This window comes from Eptatretus burgeri, chromosome 17, assembly GCF_056783735.1.
Source record: "Eptatretus burgeri isolate ZD-2024b chromosome 17, Ebu_testis_v1, whole genome shotgun sequence".
Lineage (NCBI taxonomy): Eukaryota > Metazoa > Chordata > Myxini > Myxiniformes > Myxinidae > Eptatretus > Eptatretus burgeri.
The window spans coordinates 49,462,757-49,480,256 of record NC_140977.1 but is presented as its reverse complement, the minus strand read 5'-3'; the positions used below and the strand labels follow the sequence as shown (position 1 = coordinate 49,480,256).

Below are 17,500 nucleotides of genomic sequence, written 5' to 3'. Positions count from 1 at the left end.
TCTGCCGTTTTACGAAATATACTATCATTTAGAGAGAGCCTTTCTCATGGAAAATGGACAGTGTGCATACTGTATGTATGTCTGTATATATGTATTATATGTATATATTGTACGGAAAATAAAAGCACGCTGCACCATAAAGAATTAAGTTCTTTGTTAAAATCCTGCCATTTCAGAAGAATGCTATCTACCGTCCTCAGAGGTGACAACAAAACACAAAATGTGCAGCTGCAAAAACATCAGCTACACTTATTACATCCGCAGGAATGGCAGCCATGGTCTATTAATACGTCGATGGCATTACCACATCACACACCAGCTTCACATTCGGCACACGTGGAAGACTTTTGCTTCTGAAACAAGCATTCATGGACATCACAGGAAATCAATCTAAGAACATCATGAAAACGATGCCCACCAACTGTTTCACATCTTAATGAAACCTACTTTGTGTTGTCCAACAGAAAACTACTTCGAAGAATGAACTGTATTCTTTTCAAAAGGAGATGAACCACGTGTTCCGGATTTCAGAAATGCATAAAAGTGGGAAGAGGTGCATGAAATGCTTTGGTAGAATCATTCCATACATCAGAAGTTTATCTATGCTCACCATCTGCAGAGGTGGAATCTTCATTCAGCTCTTCCTTCACTTGCTCACTGCTTGAAGTCAGATCAGAGTTACCGTGGAGACATTTCTCTTCCACTGGACCCGTTTCACCTGCACAGAATCCAATATTAGGCCAGTACAGCGTCTTGATTCCTGAATAAATCTCCAATTCAGCATTCATCTGTGATTATTACCTCCACTGCCGAAGGTTGGAGGTTATGTTTTCACCTTTGTCTGTCTGTTTGTTAGATTTCGTAAGTATATTGATGACTTCCGTCGTGTGTGTGTGTGTGTGTGTGTGTGTGTGTGTGTGTGTGTGTGTGTGTGTGTGTGCGTTCGTGCGTGCGTGCGTGCGTGCGTGCGTGCGTGCGTGCGTGCGTGCGTGCGTGCGTAGGCACGATAACTCGAGAACGGAAGAAGCGACAAATGTCAAATTACACCACGTGATTCAGGAGGGTGATGGCTAGCGCTGATTAGATTTTGGTCAAAATCGGTCAAAGGTCAAGGTCACAGTGAGGTCAAACATTCGATTTTTGATGGTTTTGTACAGAATCATCGTAGAAACTTCTGATTTGCGTCGCTACCTTCTCTAGAGACAGCTTTTATTAGACAAGGTCAGAGATCAAGTTGACGATTTCGTAAGTACCAGTCAATGACTGCTTGTTTGTCTGTGTGCAGGATATCTCAAAAAGTTGTGGACGGATTTGGACAAAACTTGGTGGGCACATTGGGTGTGTGGCAAGGACGAATTGATTCAATTTTGTTAAAGATCCTCAACCAGATCCGGATCCGATAATTTTTTTTAGCGATTTGTCACCATTGAGGTATTGGGCTAAACTGATAAATATCAAGATATCTCAAAAAGTTGTGCACGGATTGGCACTAAACTTGGTGGATATGGTATTAGTCAAGTATATACGGAGGGTATCCATGCACCCCCACCCCAGGACTCTACCAAACAAACTTCTTAGCTTCCTTTTATGGTCCTATTACACATTTGAGATGTTAACAAAAAAAAATTCCCAGCACTCTGGCGATATTCAAGATGGCGTCCAAAATGACCGCCAAAATGGGTAAAAATCATAGAATACGGTATATAACATCTCAAAAATGTGGCAAATGGGAAAAATAATTAATGGGATTTGGTTCTTAATCATGAGTTACTAGTTTCTGATAAAAAGGGCTTTGTTGCAGTTTTAAAAAAATCCAAGATGGCGTCCAAAATGACCAGCAAAATATGCAAAATCATAGAAAATTATATATAACAGCCAAAAACTGTGACAAAATTGTAAATTATTCATTGGAATAATGTGTTTCTCATCATTAGTAACTAATACCTTGTGATTGAATTTTGTTACAATGCTTAAATTCCAAGATGCCATCCAAAATGGCCACCACAATTGGCAAAATCATAGAAAATTGTATACAACAGCCTGAAACTAAGAATGATATACAGTAAATTAATATTTGGATTCATTGTAATATATGTTCCTGATTATTAGAAACTTACAGGCCTATGTGGTGATTTATGTTTTGTTGCCATCCTTAAAATCCAAGATGGAGTTCAAAATGGTTTAAAAATTGTAAAATCATAGTACGTATCAAATGTCAGCTTCAAATAATCATTAATATAATATTAGTAGTGGGACAGAACCATGGAATATTCATCTTGTAATTCTTATTAAGGATATTTATTATTGTTATCGTACTTGGAATTGAAGATGGCGGACAATTTGAAAGTGAGAAAACACACACACACACACACACACACACACACACACACACACACACACACACACACACACACACACACACACACACACACACACACACACACACACACACACACACACACACACACACCCTATTCACTTTTTAATATTTACATACACTCAAGTATTATGTGTACATACTAATCTTTTTATGTGTATTTTTTTCTCTTTCCAGGTTAGATTAGTTAGCTGAGCAAGACCGTAGCTAGTCAAGATTAAGATCACAAGTCAAGATGTCAGACAAGCAAGAAATAGTTTAATGTAATTGTCAAAAGAAAGTTGTTGAAATGGAAAGAAAACGCAAACGGGAGCATTGTGTCATTCATATGTCTGGAATAAAGGATGGATCGTTCACATATTTTTCAGACTTGACAAATCCAAATGATAGATTGGCACTTCTCAAAAATATACGGGGATCGTCGCTTGGCTGAACCACCAGGTTCTTCATATCGAATGACAGATATCTGTCAGGGCATTCCTGATGAGATCCAGGAGAACGAGGGCTATCACCGAGGATGTTACCAAAGATTTACCCTGAACCTACATAGGTTAACAGCGATTAAACCATCTAACGATCCTGAAGCTCCTGGACCATCTACCAGCCAAGAAGGAAAGGTAAAGCACAATAAAGCATCAGAAAATATAATTTTTAACCCGATTGTATTTTCTGCAAGACTGAAGGCCGGCCGAATCGATGTGAAAAAGTCAGGCATCGACACAAAGGAAGGCACCTCTTCATTTGAACGTGATGGATGGCAGAAAGTGCTGCAAATAGCAGAAGAGAACAATCATGAGTGGCTCTTAAGGCGAATCTGAGGATTTGATTTGTTTGCAGCAGAGGCCCAATACCACCCAAAATGCATAAAGCAGTGTGCAGCCAATAATCAGAAACTAGTAACTAATGATCAGGAACCAAATCCCAATGATTATTTTTCCAATTTGCCACATTTTTGAGATGTTATATTCCGTATTGTATGATTTTACCCATTTTGGACGCCATCTTGAACATCGCCAGAGTTCCGGGAATTTTTTTTTGTAAACATCTCAAATGTGTAATAGGACCATAAGAGGATGATCACCTGTCTCTGTTGTCATCTGAGCTCAAGCGTTTGGACATCGGTATTACAGCACTCTCTGAGATTCTGAGACTGGATTGCGGCGAGATCATGGCGGGTGGTTACACCGACGATTGGTCTGGTCACTCTGATGGTTACCATGCCCAAGAAGTTGCTGCTGCTGTCTCCAATAAGCTGACTTCAATGATAATTGAGGTAACACTGGTCAATGAGCATATGAGACTAAGGATTCGTCACTCCTTGGGTGTCGTTTCGCTGGCTTCTGTATATGCTCTGACTGAGGCGAGTGATCTCATCATGAAGGACACATTCTATGCCATGCTTGAGTCTGTGGTTGATCAGTGCCCCAGGCAAGATACTGTTCTAGTCTTGGGGGATTTCAATGCATCGACTGGAACTGATAGGGATTTTTGTGAGATGCGTGTTGGTCCCCATGGGTCTGGAACTGTGAACCAGAATAGCACTAAATTCCTTGACTTTGCAAAAAGTCATGGGCTTAGGGTGGCTGGTTCATGATTTCAGTGCCCACAAGCTCATCGCTGGACTTGGTATTCCAACGCTGGAGGTGTGGCAAAGGAGATTGACCATGTGCTTGTTGATGGTCACTGGAGGTTGATCCAGAACTGCAGGGTCTACCGGAGTGCTCAGTTCCTCAATACCGACCACAGGCTTGTGGGAGCAACTCTGAAGTTGCAGCATAAATCCAGGAGAATGGTACCATTCCAGCCTATGCTGGATGTTTGCAAGCTCAAGGATGAGAGGGCAGCTGAGGAGTTTGCAAACAGGCTGAGTGGGGATTTAGGGTGTCTGGGTGCTTTGGGGAATCCTGAAGAGTTGTGAAGTGCCTTCAAGACCACCATCCTTGATGTTGCTGGTAGATGTATTGTAACTCACCGAAGGGCGAAGAAGAATTTTGTCTCTAAAAGGACACTGGATAACATTGACTAGAGTCGCCGGGCCAGGCTTAATGGCAGAGCTGAGCTGTTCAGGGAGTTGAGGCGTAAAACTGTACGTGCGCTGATGGTGGACAAGGAGGCCTACGCATGAGGAATCTGTGAGGAGGTAGAGCATCATCTGTGGGAAATTGATTCCAGTCCTGCTTACAGGGGAAGATGAAGCAGGAGCATTTCACGAGAGTAAGAGCATTGGCTGCACTTCCATTCCTCGTATCGAGAGTGTTAGTTGTGTATCGAAGTGCACTGTAATTTTTTTCTGAACTACTTTTTGTAATTATGCTGTGGGAAAGGGTGTCTGTGGACAAGGATGTACAGACACAATCACCCACGGTGTGCAGACACAAAATAAGACATCATGAATTGTTTATTTGTAATTGTACCTAATCTTGACTTTTTTCTGTAATTTACTACATTGGGATTCGCTAGATATCCGTTATTGTCGGGGTTTCCGTGTGTGTGTGTGTGTGTGTGTGTGTGTGTGTGTGTGTGTGTGTGTGTGTGTGTGTGTGTGTGTGTGTGTGTGTGTGTGTCTATGTCTGTGTCTGCAACGCGAGGCTCCACAGCACAAACCAGCAAACCGATTTTGATGAAACTTGGTGAACAGGTGCCATCTGGGCTGGGAGTGTGCACGTTTGAGTTTCGTTGCGAAGCAACCACCCGTTGCTATACAGTGGCCGAAAAACCGCGTTTTAAGAACCCAAACGTGCTCGTCGGTGATTTGCTACGTCACGTGATTGACCGGTGGCAAATCGACCACCGAGAAACCGTTACTCAACAAGGTTCATGATCACGTGGTTTGTTTCTCTTGGAACGTCTCGTCGTCAACAATGTCCGGTCCTTCGGCATACTGACCCTTACAGTGGCGGATGGTGCACGACGACCCGATATGTCTCGGGCGAAGACCACACACGGCAAACACCCCGTGGGATCCACGAGCAGCTTGAATGGAGGAAACGTGCTCGGTCTGGGGGGTGCCTCCTCAGACCGCGGGTCCGTGGTCCGTCCAGGAGGTTCTCCCTCGGACGGGTCCATGGTCGGTTCACCCGAGGATGAAGATTCCGGACCCGGTACGTGACGTTCACTCCGTCCCAACATATTGTGCTTCCTGACACTCGTTTTAATGGATTGTTTGTGTTTTGAAAGGGAAGATTGAGTCTGAGTTCATCGATCATTCGTTCCCTCCGCACGAAGGTTTGAACCACAAACTCATTGGGATTCGCTAGATATCCGTTATTGTCGGGTTTTCAGTGTGTATGCGTGTGTGTGTGTGTGTGTGTGTGTGTGTGTGTGTGTGTGTGTGTGTGTGTGTGTGTGTGTGTGTGTGTGTGTGTGTGTGTGTGTGTGTGTGTGTGTGTGTGTGTGCAACACGAGGCTCCACAGCACAAACCAGCAAACCGATTTTGATGAAACTTGGCGAGCAGGTGCCATACGAGTTGGGTTTGAGCAGGTGCCATACGAGTTGGTTGGCAGGTGCCATACGAGTTGGGTGTGCGCGTTTGAGTTTCGTTGCTAAACAACCACCCGTTGCTATGCAGCAGCCGAAAAACCGCGTTTTAAGAAACCAAACGGTAACTGACGTAGCAAGGCTTATATGATAGGTAGAGCGACCGGACCAACTCCTGCCTATTCCTTGCATCCCCATCTAGTTATCGCAACAGCATAACGTTCCTCTATCTCTCATAGTTTCCGAATGGCAGCCCTCCAAATGCGGAAAGGTGGTGAACCAGGGAATATGTTAAGTGACCTTGAACTCGGAAACCATAGATGGCGGAACGTTCAAATTCGGTGTATGGATAGAGTTTAATAACTACTACAAAAATGAACCGCAGTATTTTTCCAGATTCGATCACCAAGGGTGTCGGGGCTGAAATACACAAAATTCGAAAAAATACTTTTTCTCGACCTACGTTCACTATTTTCAATACTTTTCCTACAGTTTTGAATGTGGAGAAACGAGACTTCGGAGTTAAACACTTCGAGATATTTAGAAAATTTTACTCGAGCCGATTTTTGATTTAGGTTTTATTTTTCAAATGGTAGTCCTTCAAAAATAGGGTGTCTATTTACCATCATTTTTTATAAGGAGTGCCAGTTGGCAAAATACGCAATAGGAAAAAATCTTGCCAGGAAGAGGAACAATTGTATGTGAACCAATATGTCTTGGCAATGAATCTTCGTCAGTGGATCGGTCAGAATGAAAAGCATCGTATCCAGCGCTTCGATCCTAGCGGATCCCTCGTCACCTACCGGCTTGTTCCCTTTATTTCCGTGTCCGATTCCATCAGTTTTCTGTGATTGTGTAAAATCACTGGTTCGACACATCCAAGGTGGTAACAATATACAGCAGTAGATTTGATTCACAATGCTTTGTCAACGTCATGCATCCAATACAGAAAGGTGTTGTTCCAATCTGGACTTGTCCGAGATAAGAACAAAACTCAAACATCAGACAGAAAACATCGCTACACCTGTCAAGAGCTCGATCATTCCGTGTCCAATTGGTTTCAATCACAACTTGCTGCTCGCCTAATGAAGTACTAAGGCCTTAATTATATTATAACTTGGTTTACGGATCCGCCGACGGTATATTTGCCGAAATGAAATATAAATATAAAACACATTTTTAGCCTTTTATATTTGTACATTTTCCACCGAAGGTGCAAAAGTTTCAAAACCCGAAATGTAAACGTCGGCATTTATTTTCAAAATATAATTTCGTGCATGCGCACCAAAATGCCGAGTCACCTTTAACCGAGCTGCGTGGTAGAGCTGTGCAGTCGTCTTCGGTCATGGCGTCTGAGCAGTGGCCTGCCTGGTTCAGATTGACTGTTGTTTCTGGGGCGAAAGTGATTGTTGTTGTTGTTTTTTCTTTTTTTCTTCTATACCTTGTCGAGGCTCGTGTGAGAGCTAACACACAATGCACATCATGGGGGAGATGAGACAAGATGGGAGGGAGTGGGAAGGACAAAACAGTGGGGAACAGAGACATTAGGAGATCTGTCAAAGGGAGAGGTATGGGATGGGGAACAGAAGATGGACATTACAGGGACTTTCAGGAAGGAAAGCAGGGAATTTGAAGGAGGTGGGCTTGGGTGGATTATCGGGGGTAGAAAAGATCGAGGATTTGGATGGGGGTAAGAGGTGGTGGTGAACAGCTGTTTTGAAAGCCTGGAGGGAAGAATGGGAATGAATAGAGTGAGGGAGTTTATTCCAAAGGTGGGGAAAAAGAGGAATGAAAGAGTGAAGGTGAGCAGTGATTCGTGATTTTGGTAGTTTAACCAGAAAGGGGTTGTTGGCGGACCTTGAGCGCCCTGCGGAAATGTGGTGGGGACAAATCGCAGAGAGAGCTGGGGAGGGGGGCGAGGCTGGAGAGGAGATGGTAGAAGACAGAAAGACCACCGACCAACCTGCGGTGAATGAGGGAGAGGCCCAAAGACTCAGCCTCATTGCGGGAGATGCCAATGATCCGAAATGCCTTGGTTTCTACAGCGTGAAGCCGAGAAAGGTGGGAGGCAGGAGCACCAGCCCAGAGTGGAGAGCAGTACTCCATCAGGCTGCGGACAAAAGCTTTGTAAGTGGTCAGGAGCTCAGGTGGGCCGAGGAAGGACTTTGCACGACGGAGGATTCCCAATCGGCGACTGGCTTTGGAGGCGACATTTTAAATGTGGCTTTCCCAGGAAAGGTCATGGCAGATAGTGAGATCCAGAAGCTTGAAAGAAAGGATTTCTTCCAGAGGATTGTTGAGAAAGTGGATGGGGGGATTTTCTAAACTGTCCTTTCGCAGAGACATAGTGAGAGTGCGAGATTTGTCCGGATTGAAAGACATGTTCCACGTGTTGGACCAGTTTGTGATTTTATCCAGATCTGCAGTGAGCGAAGAAGCTGCTGCTTGCCGGTCTGAGGGATGACCGATGGTACGGCAGAGGATGGAGTCATCAGCAAACAGATATTGAGGATTTTCCAGAGAGTCGGAGAGATCATTGATGAAAACCAGAAAAAGAACAGGGCCCAGAACGCTACCTTGAGGAACTCCAGCCTGGAGAGGAAAAGGGGATGAAAGAACTCCATTTAGGGCCACACGGTGACTGCGACAGGAGAGGAAGTCTGCGAGCCATGAGTTGTTAAGAAGTATGTCAGCGGTATAAATTTGAATGACTATTGGTGACTTAATCACGCAACATCTTGACGAATATTCTGGCCGAACTATTGCATCAATTCAGTGCAGCAGCAGGGATGATTCGCATGCTACTCTCAATCGTGCCGATTTTGTTTCCATTGAAAGTTGTGCACCGCTGTTCGTATTGAAAGATTTCGGTGCCAAGTACGTCAAAGTTTCCCTGCGAGATGCTGATATTAAGCCTTCAACGGACCAGAAATCAGCCTTTGATGTGCTCATGGGGATGGGGAGACGGTACGAACAGATGCCACTGAAAACAAAGCTGGTTATGGCTCTGATTGACCGTTTTGAGCGTGTTGACTCCGAGTAGACACCTTTTTTAAAATCATATCTGTGCTGTATCACGTGAGTTGGGTTTTCGTATATCATGACTCGCCCGCAAGGGGTGGCAGTGATGTACATCCAGACGCGCAATAAAGCGGAGTTACTGCAACGCTCTCGCTCCCCATGTTCAGCTGCACCTCAGACATCACAATTGGCTGACGAGGATGGTTGATCGACGAGTCACGGCGCACGAACAGGTGCCCGTTTTCGTCAGAGACGACTTCGAATTGTTTTCAGAACAGTTGGGGTGCTATTTCCACGCGAATGATGTGGTCGACGAGAGCAAACAGAAGTCGATCTTGCTCGCCTCGCTATCGGTGGAATATTATCGACTGCTGAGTGATTTGGTGGTGCTGGGCAAGCCCAGTGGGGACGCGCTGTCGTTTCAGGACATTGTGCGGAAGATGAAAGCACACATGGCGTCGGAGAAGTCATTACAGCTGGCTCGATACCAGTTCGATCGCCTCGCGAAAGGTACGGAGGAGCGCGTCGCTGATTTCGTGGCGCGAGTGAAGCAATCTTCCGTGGCCTGCAAGTTCACGGCAGAGGAGCGTCCAGCTCGGCTCAGAGATCGTTTTATTTCTACTTTGCAAGATGTGAAAATGGTTTCGGCGGTTCTTCGGCTGAAGGGTGAAGCCATTACATTTACCTCGACGGTCGACACTGCTACAGCTGTCGAGCAGACTCTCGGAGATGTTCGGGCCATCACAGGCCGCGGCATGCCAGATGGCCCGGGGGCCCACGCAGTGTCGCGAGCGCCCGGGGACGCACGCACGACCTTCGGCGCGGGCCGGAGCCAGACGTCGCCACACGGCCGCACGAGCGGCGAGGTGACTCCGCGGACGTGTTTGGGATGCGGAGGTCGACACCTGCGCCGTGTGTGCCCGTTTAAAAACACCGTGTGTTTACGCTGTCACAAGGTGGGTCATCTGAAGCGTGTGTGCCGAGGGGCATTGGCCACCGTTAAGGTCATGGACGGCGATGTGCGAGGCGACCTCGGCGACCCGGGGCGAAACCGGCTGCCGTTGATGGGCCTGTTTTCAATTGGCCCTGCGGCGGCGCACCCGATGACGGTGGAAGTCGAAGTGAACAACACGCCGATCACGTTTCAGGTTGATACGGGAGTGGCGGTGTCGATCATCGGCGAACAGACCGCGCGTAGACTCAACGACCTGAAGCTTATCAGGTCCGACCTCACACTGTTCACGTACACCCGCGAGAAGATAACGCCAGTCGGGATGGCAGACGTGTGTGCGGTACCAAGGCCAGGTCGCCGCGCTTCCATTGTACATCGTGCAGGGGAGGGGTCCGTCTCTCCTTGGCCGAGACTGGCTGACCCGCATCAGGCTAGACTGGGCCACCGTTCACCTTGTGCAACCCGTGCCGAGCCGATGGGAGGATCAGTTGGAGAAGATTCTTCAAAGACATCAAGGTTTGTTTTGCGACGACCTTGGGAAACTCAAGGGCATGGAGGCAAAGCTCTTCCTGAAGGAGGGGATGGTTGCTCGTTTTTGTAAATAACGACCGGTGCCGTATGCTCTGCGGGACAAGGTCAAGGGTGAACTGGATAGGCTGGAGGCCTGTGGAGTGATCAAACAGGTGTCATACTCAGATTGGGCCACTCCGGTCATCACGGTGCTGAAACGGAATGGAGACATCCAATTGTGCGGGGACTTCAAGTCCACGGTTAACCCGGGGCTCAGCGTGGAGCAATATCCACTGCCGTCAATCGATGAAATATATGCATGATTGACGGGGAGTCAATACTTCACGACGCTTGATCTGCTTGATGCATATTTTCACCTGCCGATGGATCCAGGGAGTAGCGACCTTTTGACAATCAACACGTGTCAAGGGCTCTATCGATATAGCCGACTGTTTTGGGATTGCTTCGGCCCCGGCCTTGTGGCAGAAAGACATGGATCAGGTTTGCATTGGCCTGCCCGCTCAAACCTACCTGGACGATGTGCTCACTGCGGGGAAAACGGCGGACGAGCATCTTGCGAACATTGCCCAAGTGCTGACGAAGCTAGAAGGGTGTGGCCTGCGCTTGAACAGACAAGTGCGTGTTCTTCAAGCAGCGCTTGGAATACCTCGGGCACATCATCACGCCGGAGGGCTGTTGAAAGGCCCTCGGAAGGTGGAGGCGATTCAGCACATGCCACCGCCTCGCGACAAGACGCAGCTGCGCTCGTTCATTGGTATGGCCCAGTATTACCAAAGGTTCGTGCGCGGGCTCAGCTCACAGCTTGCGCCGTTAACGCAGTTGCTCAGGAAGGACGAGCACTGGGCCTGGGGGCCTGCACACCAGGCGGCGTTCGATCGCGTCAAGCGGCTGCTCACAGAGGATTCGGTCCTCGTGCACTACGAGCCTGCGCGTCCGCTCTTATTGGCATGCGACAGCTCTGCATATGGCATCAGGGCAGTGCTCTCCCACAGGATGGACGATGGTTCCGAGCGGCCTGTTTGTTTTGCATCCCGGACCCTGTCCGCAGCAGAGCGGGAATATGCCCAGATCGAGCGCGAGGCTCTCAGCCTCGTCTGGGGTGTGCGGAGGTTTCATCAATACCTGCTGGGGCGGCATTTCACTTTGCAGACGGATCACAAACCACTTCAATTCATCCTGAGACCCGAACGTGGTGTACCGGTGGTAGCGGCCGTGCGGATACAGCGGTGGTGTCTGTTTCTTGCTGCTTACGATTACGATATTCAGTTCTGGAGCACCGAAAAGCATGCTAACTGCGACGGGCTCTCGCGCTTGCCTTGCGCGGAGGGTCCAGCTGCGTCTGAGTCGGCCGACAGGGTTGATGTGTTCGCGCTGGGCGAGGTCCAAAGCGGGCCGATCACGGCCAAACAGGTCACGGTGGAATCGGCTCATGATCCAGTGCTCGCCCGTGTCGTCCAGGCGATTTCTACGGGGAATTGGAGCGATCTTCCTTCAACACCGGCATTTCAGCCTTTCGCGTCGCACGCATCGGAGCTGTCGTTGGTCCAACGGTGCGTTATGTGGGGAATGAGGGCGGTGATTCCACCGAAGTTCAGGCAGCGGTGTTTGGAAGAACTGCATGTCAGTCACCTTGGCGTCGTGAAGACCAAGAGTCTTGCTCGTAGCCTGTTGTGGTGGCCGGGGTTGGACAAAGACATTGAGCAGTTGGTTAAGCGTTGCCCCACGTGCCAAACAGATGCTGATAATCCGCGTCGAGCTTCGGGACTATGGCCTACCCCAGCCAGGGCCTGGCAGAGGGTCTATGTGGATTTTGCGGGGCCGGTTAATGGCAAAATGTTTTTGATTGTGATCGATGCATTCTCTAAATGGTCAGAGGTTGTAGTGATGCAGCATACATCAGCAAACATTGCAGTAGAAAAACTGCGGACGATCTTTGCTAATAAAGGATTACCCGAGGTTCTGGTCTCTGATAACGGTCCGCAGTTCATCGCAGGTGTATTTGATGAGTTTATGCGTCAAAATGGAATTCGACATCTAAGGTCCGCACCGTATCATCCTGCGACGAATGGGCAGGCGGAGTCGTTTGTTAAGATGTTGAAACGGGCTTTGCGCAGGGGGGGTGTTGCACCTGTGCAGACGGTGGTCGATGTCTTTTTGCTCCAATACAGGAATGCTATTCATCCTGTCACGGGCGATTCTCCTGCCATTCGTCTCTATGGACGGGCATTGCGGTCCAGACTGGATTTGCTGCGACCTGGAGGGTCGGTGAGTGGCGCGGTGTCGCGCCCGATGCTGCTGCGCGGTTTTGATGCGGGACAGCGGTTAATGGTGCGCGAATATTTCCACGGTTCCAAATGGGTGCCGGCTGTGGTCTCTGTGGTACTGGGGCCGGCGAATTGCACAGTGCGGACTGATGGTGGGGAGGTGTGGAAGCGGCACATGGACCAAATGCATGATCACTGTTCAGTGTCACCCCCCTCCCCCCCCCCGTGCCGGGCGATGTGGGACCCCCCCACCTGTGATGTCGCAATGGCCAGACGTTGTATTGCCAGGGCCGGACGTGCCGACGCCCGCGGGGTGTTCACCTGATTCAGTTCTGCCTGAGGACGACGAGCAAGCTTGTCGGCCGGGGGCGGTTGTTGTTGCGGATGGGGCAAGTCCGGTGAAGGTGTCACCTCGACCGAGCCGGGAGGCGTCTGAGCCTGGGCCGTCTGGCGTCGCTGCCCGTCCGAGGCGGATCAGGAGACGGCCGCGGTACTTGGAGGATTTTGAATGTTGATTGGTTTCGTTTGGTCATGTTATAATTGTCATTTACGAGGGGAGGAGTGTGCTGTATCACGTGATTGGGTTTTCGTATATCATGACTCGCCCGCTAGGGGTGGCAGTGATGTACATCAGGACACGCAATAAAGTGGAGTTACTGCAATGCTCTCGCTCCCCATGTTCAGCTGCACCTCGAACATCACAATATCCAGCACTATGCACTGGTGTGCACGCACACATCTATGACTTGGACAGTAATTTTCTCAGCATTGTTTCCATTTGTTTGATGATCCAACAGGTTCCTATAAGAAAAACATGCCAGACTATATTGTAAAAACAAGTTTTAATCCTTCTTTATTGTTTTTCACATCAGATGATACAGTGAATAATGGCATCCTGCATTTGAATGGTTTTCCATCTTCAATGTTTTCTTAGATCCTCCTGGTCCGGGATTTATATTTATTCCCCCCCCCCACACCTACCCTTGTCTTTTCCATGGAACATCCGAAAAAAAATCATAAAAATATATAATTTCTAAAAATTGAAATTATATTTATATTTTGACCTACCGACCCTACATTTTATCTGAAGAACTGCGTAAACTAAGTTATAAAATAACTAAGGCCTAAATACGGTATTATTATGTATATAAATAGCATTTAAGTCATCACTATTTTCGCATGCCTCCTCAACAATTAAATATTTTTAGGTCCGATATGATTTTGAAGTTCAATACTTGCCTTGCGAAGAATGATCATCAAAATGTTCTGATTTCATCTCCAGTTGACCGTAAACATCTGTAACAATATACACCATGACCTTATAAAAGTAAGAGATCGTCACAAAGCCAAAGGTTCTTTATCGATACATGTTCAACCAGCACACTGACATATTCCAAAAACAAGGTTGCCACTTTGGATGACGAGAAAAATATGCACGTGTAGATGAAGGGGGATATTTGCAAGTTAGGGTGTACTTTCCAAACAGGTTAGGAATTTATTACAAGGGAAGGCGAACAGGGACAAAAAACTTGAAATAAAAACAAAACTTCACAAATCCCATTACGTTTAACTCAACTTGTACTTTGTTATTTTAGATTTTTACCTTGTGAGGGAGAACCATGTGTAGGTTCAGGTTCCACCTTCACCACCACAATAGGATCTGCAGGGAAACAAAACCTGTTTCAAACAAAGCACAAAGTATTATCCCATGCACACACTTACAACTATGTGTTTATAAAGAATGGTCACACCCAGTGGGTATCAGGCAGTGCACAGAGTGGCATAATGGAGCTTGGGCCTACGAAACCTTAAGGCGCTCAAAGGCACAAGAATCGCCGCAGTGCTACGTAGTATGGTGTTGTAGAAATGGTGAAAGAGAAACAATAGCTGCCAATGGGACACCGTTCGATCTCAGAACCTTGGGTTTTTTGTGAGATATGCAATAACCTTGGATTTTCGGAGTTTTATCAAGACGGAGATACAAGGAAAGCACAGGGGATGGCCAGACGGAGGCCCCTGGAGTACCGGCAGAAAGTGGACGCAGCGACGTGCTGCTCCGGCGTATGCTCCCATAACATGTGGGGAACAGACATGCTTGCAGCAACGAAGCCATGTGAACAGTGGATGTGCTACGGTATCGGAGCCATGCGGGATGTTCCACTGTTCATTGAGTGAAAGGATGAATATATCACTGGTGTGTGTGCACGGTCAGCATTGACCGCGAGTAAGTTGGAGGAATGCAGGCAGACCTTTGGCTGGCAGAAAGCAAGGATTTCAATTTTTAAATACTCCCACTCGGTTTGATATAGAACATGGCGGTTAAAACGAAAATGTTGCTGTTTGGGAGCGTTTCATTGCCCCAGTAATGCCGTTACGCAGCCCACCTTCCCCTTACACATCTTTCCTGTCCCCTGCGCACCGCCTTCCACTCCATCCCCTCACGCCACCTTCCCTCCCCTCATGCCACCTTCCCTTTCCTCCCCTCATGCCACCTTCCCTTCGCTCCCCTCCGCTCACGCCACCTTCCCTCCCTTCCCTTCACGCCACCTTCCTTCCCTTCCCCTCACGACACCTTCCCTCCCTTCCCCTCACGCCACCTTCCCTCCCCTCAGGCCACCTTCCATCCCCTCACGCCACCTTCCGTTCCCTCACGCCACCTTCCCTCCCCTCACGCCACCTTCGGTTCCCTCCCCTCATGCCACCTTCCCTTCCCTCACGCCACCTTCCCTTTCCTCCCCTCATGCCACCTTCCCTTTCCTCCCCTCATGCCACCTTCCCTTTGCTCCCCTCCGCTCACGCCACCTTCCCTCCCTTCCCCTCACGCCACCTTCCCTCCCCTCAAGCCACCTTCCCTCCCCTCAAGCTACCTTCCATCCCCTCACGCCACCTTCCGTTCCCTCATGCCACCTTCCGTTCCCTCACGCCACCTTCTCTTTCCTCCCCTCACGCCACCTTCTCTTTCCTCCCCTCATGCCACCTTCCCTTCGCTCCCCTCATGCCACCTTCCCTTCGCTCCCCTCACGCCACCTTCCCTCCCATCCCCTCATGCCACCTTCCCTTCCCTTCCCTCACGCCACCTTCCCTTCCCTTCCCCTCACACCACCTTTCCCTTCCCTAAAAGATGGACATTACAGGGACTTTCAGGAAGGGAAGTAGTGAATTTGAAGGAGGTGGGTTTGGGGTGGATTAACAGGGGTAGAAAAGATTGAGGTTTTGGATGGGAAGAGATAAGAGGTGGTAGTGAACAGCTGTTTTGAAGGCCTGGAGAGAAAATGGGATTGAATAGAGTGAGGGAGTTTATTCCAAAGGCAGGATATGTCGATTAATTGAATTGTTGTTTGAATACCAGGCCTCTTGCAGCTATCTGGACGTTTGGTTGTCTGCTTGTCTGATCACTTCAGCTTCAGTGAACATGAATTGATGGTCTTGTCCGATGCTGTGGCATTGCGACCTGGGAGAGCAGGTCCTTTCTACGTACGGCTAGAGTACTTCATTCTCCCGAAGAGTACTTCACTGAATCGGAAATTGATTTTTTCATAATTTTTTTCGTTGCCCGATTTGAACGATACTGCACACCGCAGGAGAATGGTAAGTAAGGTGGGCCGAAAATTTTTGCGCTATCGTGTACCGTTTTGGCTGTATTTCGGGAACATACAAACATACATACATACTGCACATTATATATATATATATATATATATATATATATATATATATATATATATATATATATATACATACCGAACATACATACATACCGAACATATATACATACATACATACTGAACATACATACATACATACAGAACATACATACTGAACATACATACATATAGCACCAAACTTTCGGACAATAACATGGACCATCGCAAAATTTACCAATGTGGGAACCATCTGTGACCTTCACAAGGGTCACAGTGGTTGGAAGAGGACAGATCGTAGTGAAGAAAATGTGGAAATGGTGAGACAGGCGGTCGTTCAGAGTCCAAAAAAATCGATTCAGGAATTCTATCTGCCTGAGCTACGTACTCAGGCCCATAGGAAAAACAACCTGATCCAGATGAGAACCCAGTGGTTCCAGCAGGATGGGGCACTGCCACATACAGCCAGGGAAACAAGGCGTTTTCTCAACCAACATTTTGAGGGCTGCTTTATCTCCCTCTACGAAGACGTTGAGTGGCCACCGTATTCCCCTGACCTTACTCCTCCAGGCTTCTTCTTGTGGGGGTATCTCAAGGACAGGATCTACGGAAACCCTCGGCCTCAGACTCTTGATCAGCTGAAGGAAAACATCCACCGAGAAATCCAGAACATACCTCAGGAAACGTTTCCCAAAGTGATGGAGAACATGACAACGCGTTTGCAGGCAGCGATCGGACAACGTGGAGCCTACGTCGAACATGTGGTCCAAAGAAAACGACGATTCCACACCAAAATTTAAATTTTGGTGGCAATTTTGACATTGGTACAATAAACTTCAACCTTTCAGCTTTCTATCCAGCCATATATCTTTTTTAAAAATATATGTTATGACCATCCTCTTTGCAGATGAAAAGTTGTATATTTTTTTGGGACACCCTGTATATACATACTATACATACATACATATATACATACTGAACATACATACATATATGAGGGGCTGCGAGGAGTGATGTAAGCGACAAATCGGCCATTTTGGAGTTGATGCCATAAAGCACTATTTTAACCCTTCCCCTATCATCCGAGCACGTCCCTCACACCAAAACTCCACCCGAAATAGGGCTGAAAGTCTAAAAAAAACAAAAAAAAAAACGTTTTTACAGCCATTTTTCCCTGCTGTGCAGGGGTTTTGGCTTTTTCTTGAGGCAATGTTTTATGGCCGGATGCCCTTCCTG

The 17,500-nt window shown here is 47.6% G+C and overlaps 1 protein-coding gene across 6 annotated transcripts in view; it reads right to left on the bottom strand.

Annotated features, from left to right (window-relative positions):
* The window catches only part of LOC147010053 (uncharacterized), a 301,523-nt gene that overhangs the window by 226,002 nt on the left and 58,021 nt on the right, over nt 1-17,500 (bottom strand). For all 6 annotated transcript variants that reach the window (XM_085863070.1, XM_085863067.1, XM_085863066.1 and 3 more), the window contains 3 exons: nt 14,227-14,283; nt 13,863-13,919; nt 611-718 (listed from right to left, as the gene is read on the bottom strand). In XM_085863070.1, coding sequence (XP_085719196.1) covers nt 611-718; nt 13,863-13,919; nt 14,227-14,283 — 222 coding nt within the window. The remainder of the gene's footprint in view (nt 1-610; nt 719-13,862; nt 13,920-14,226; nt 14,284-17,500) is intronic.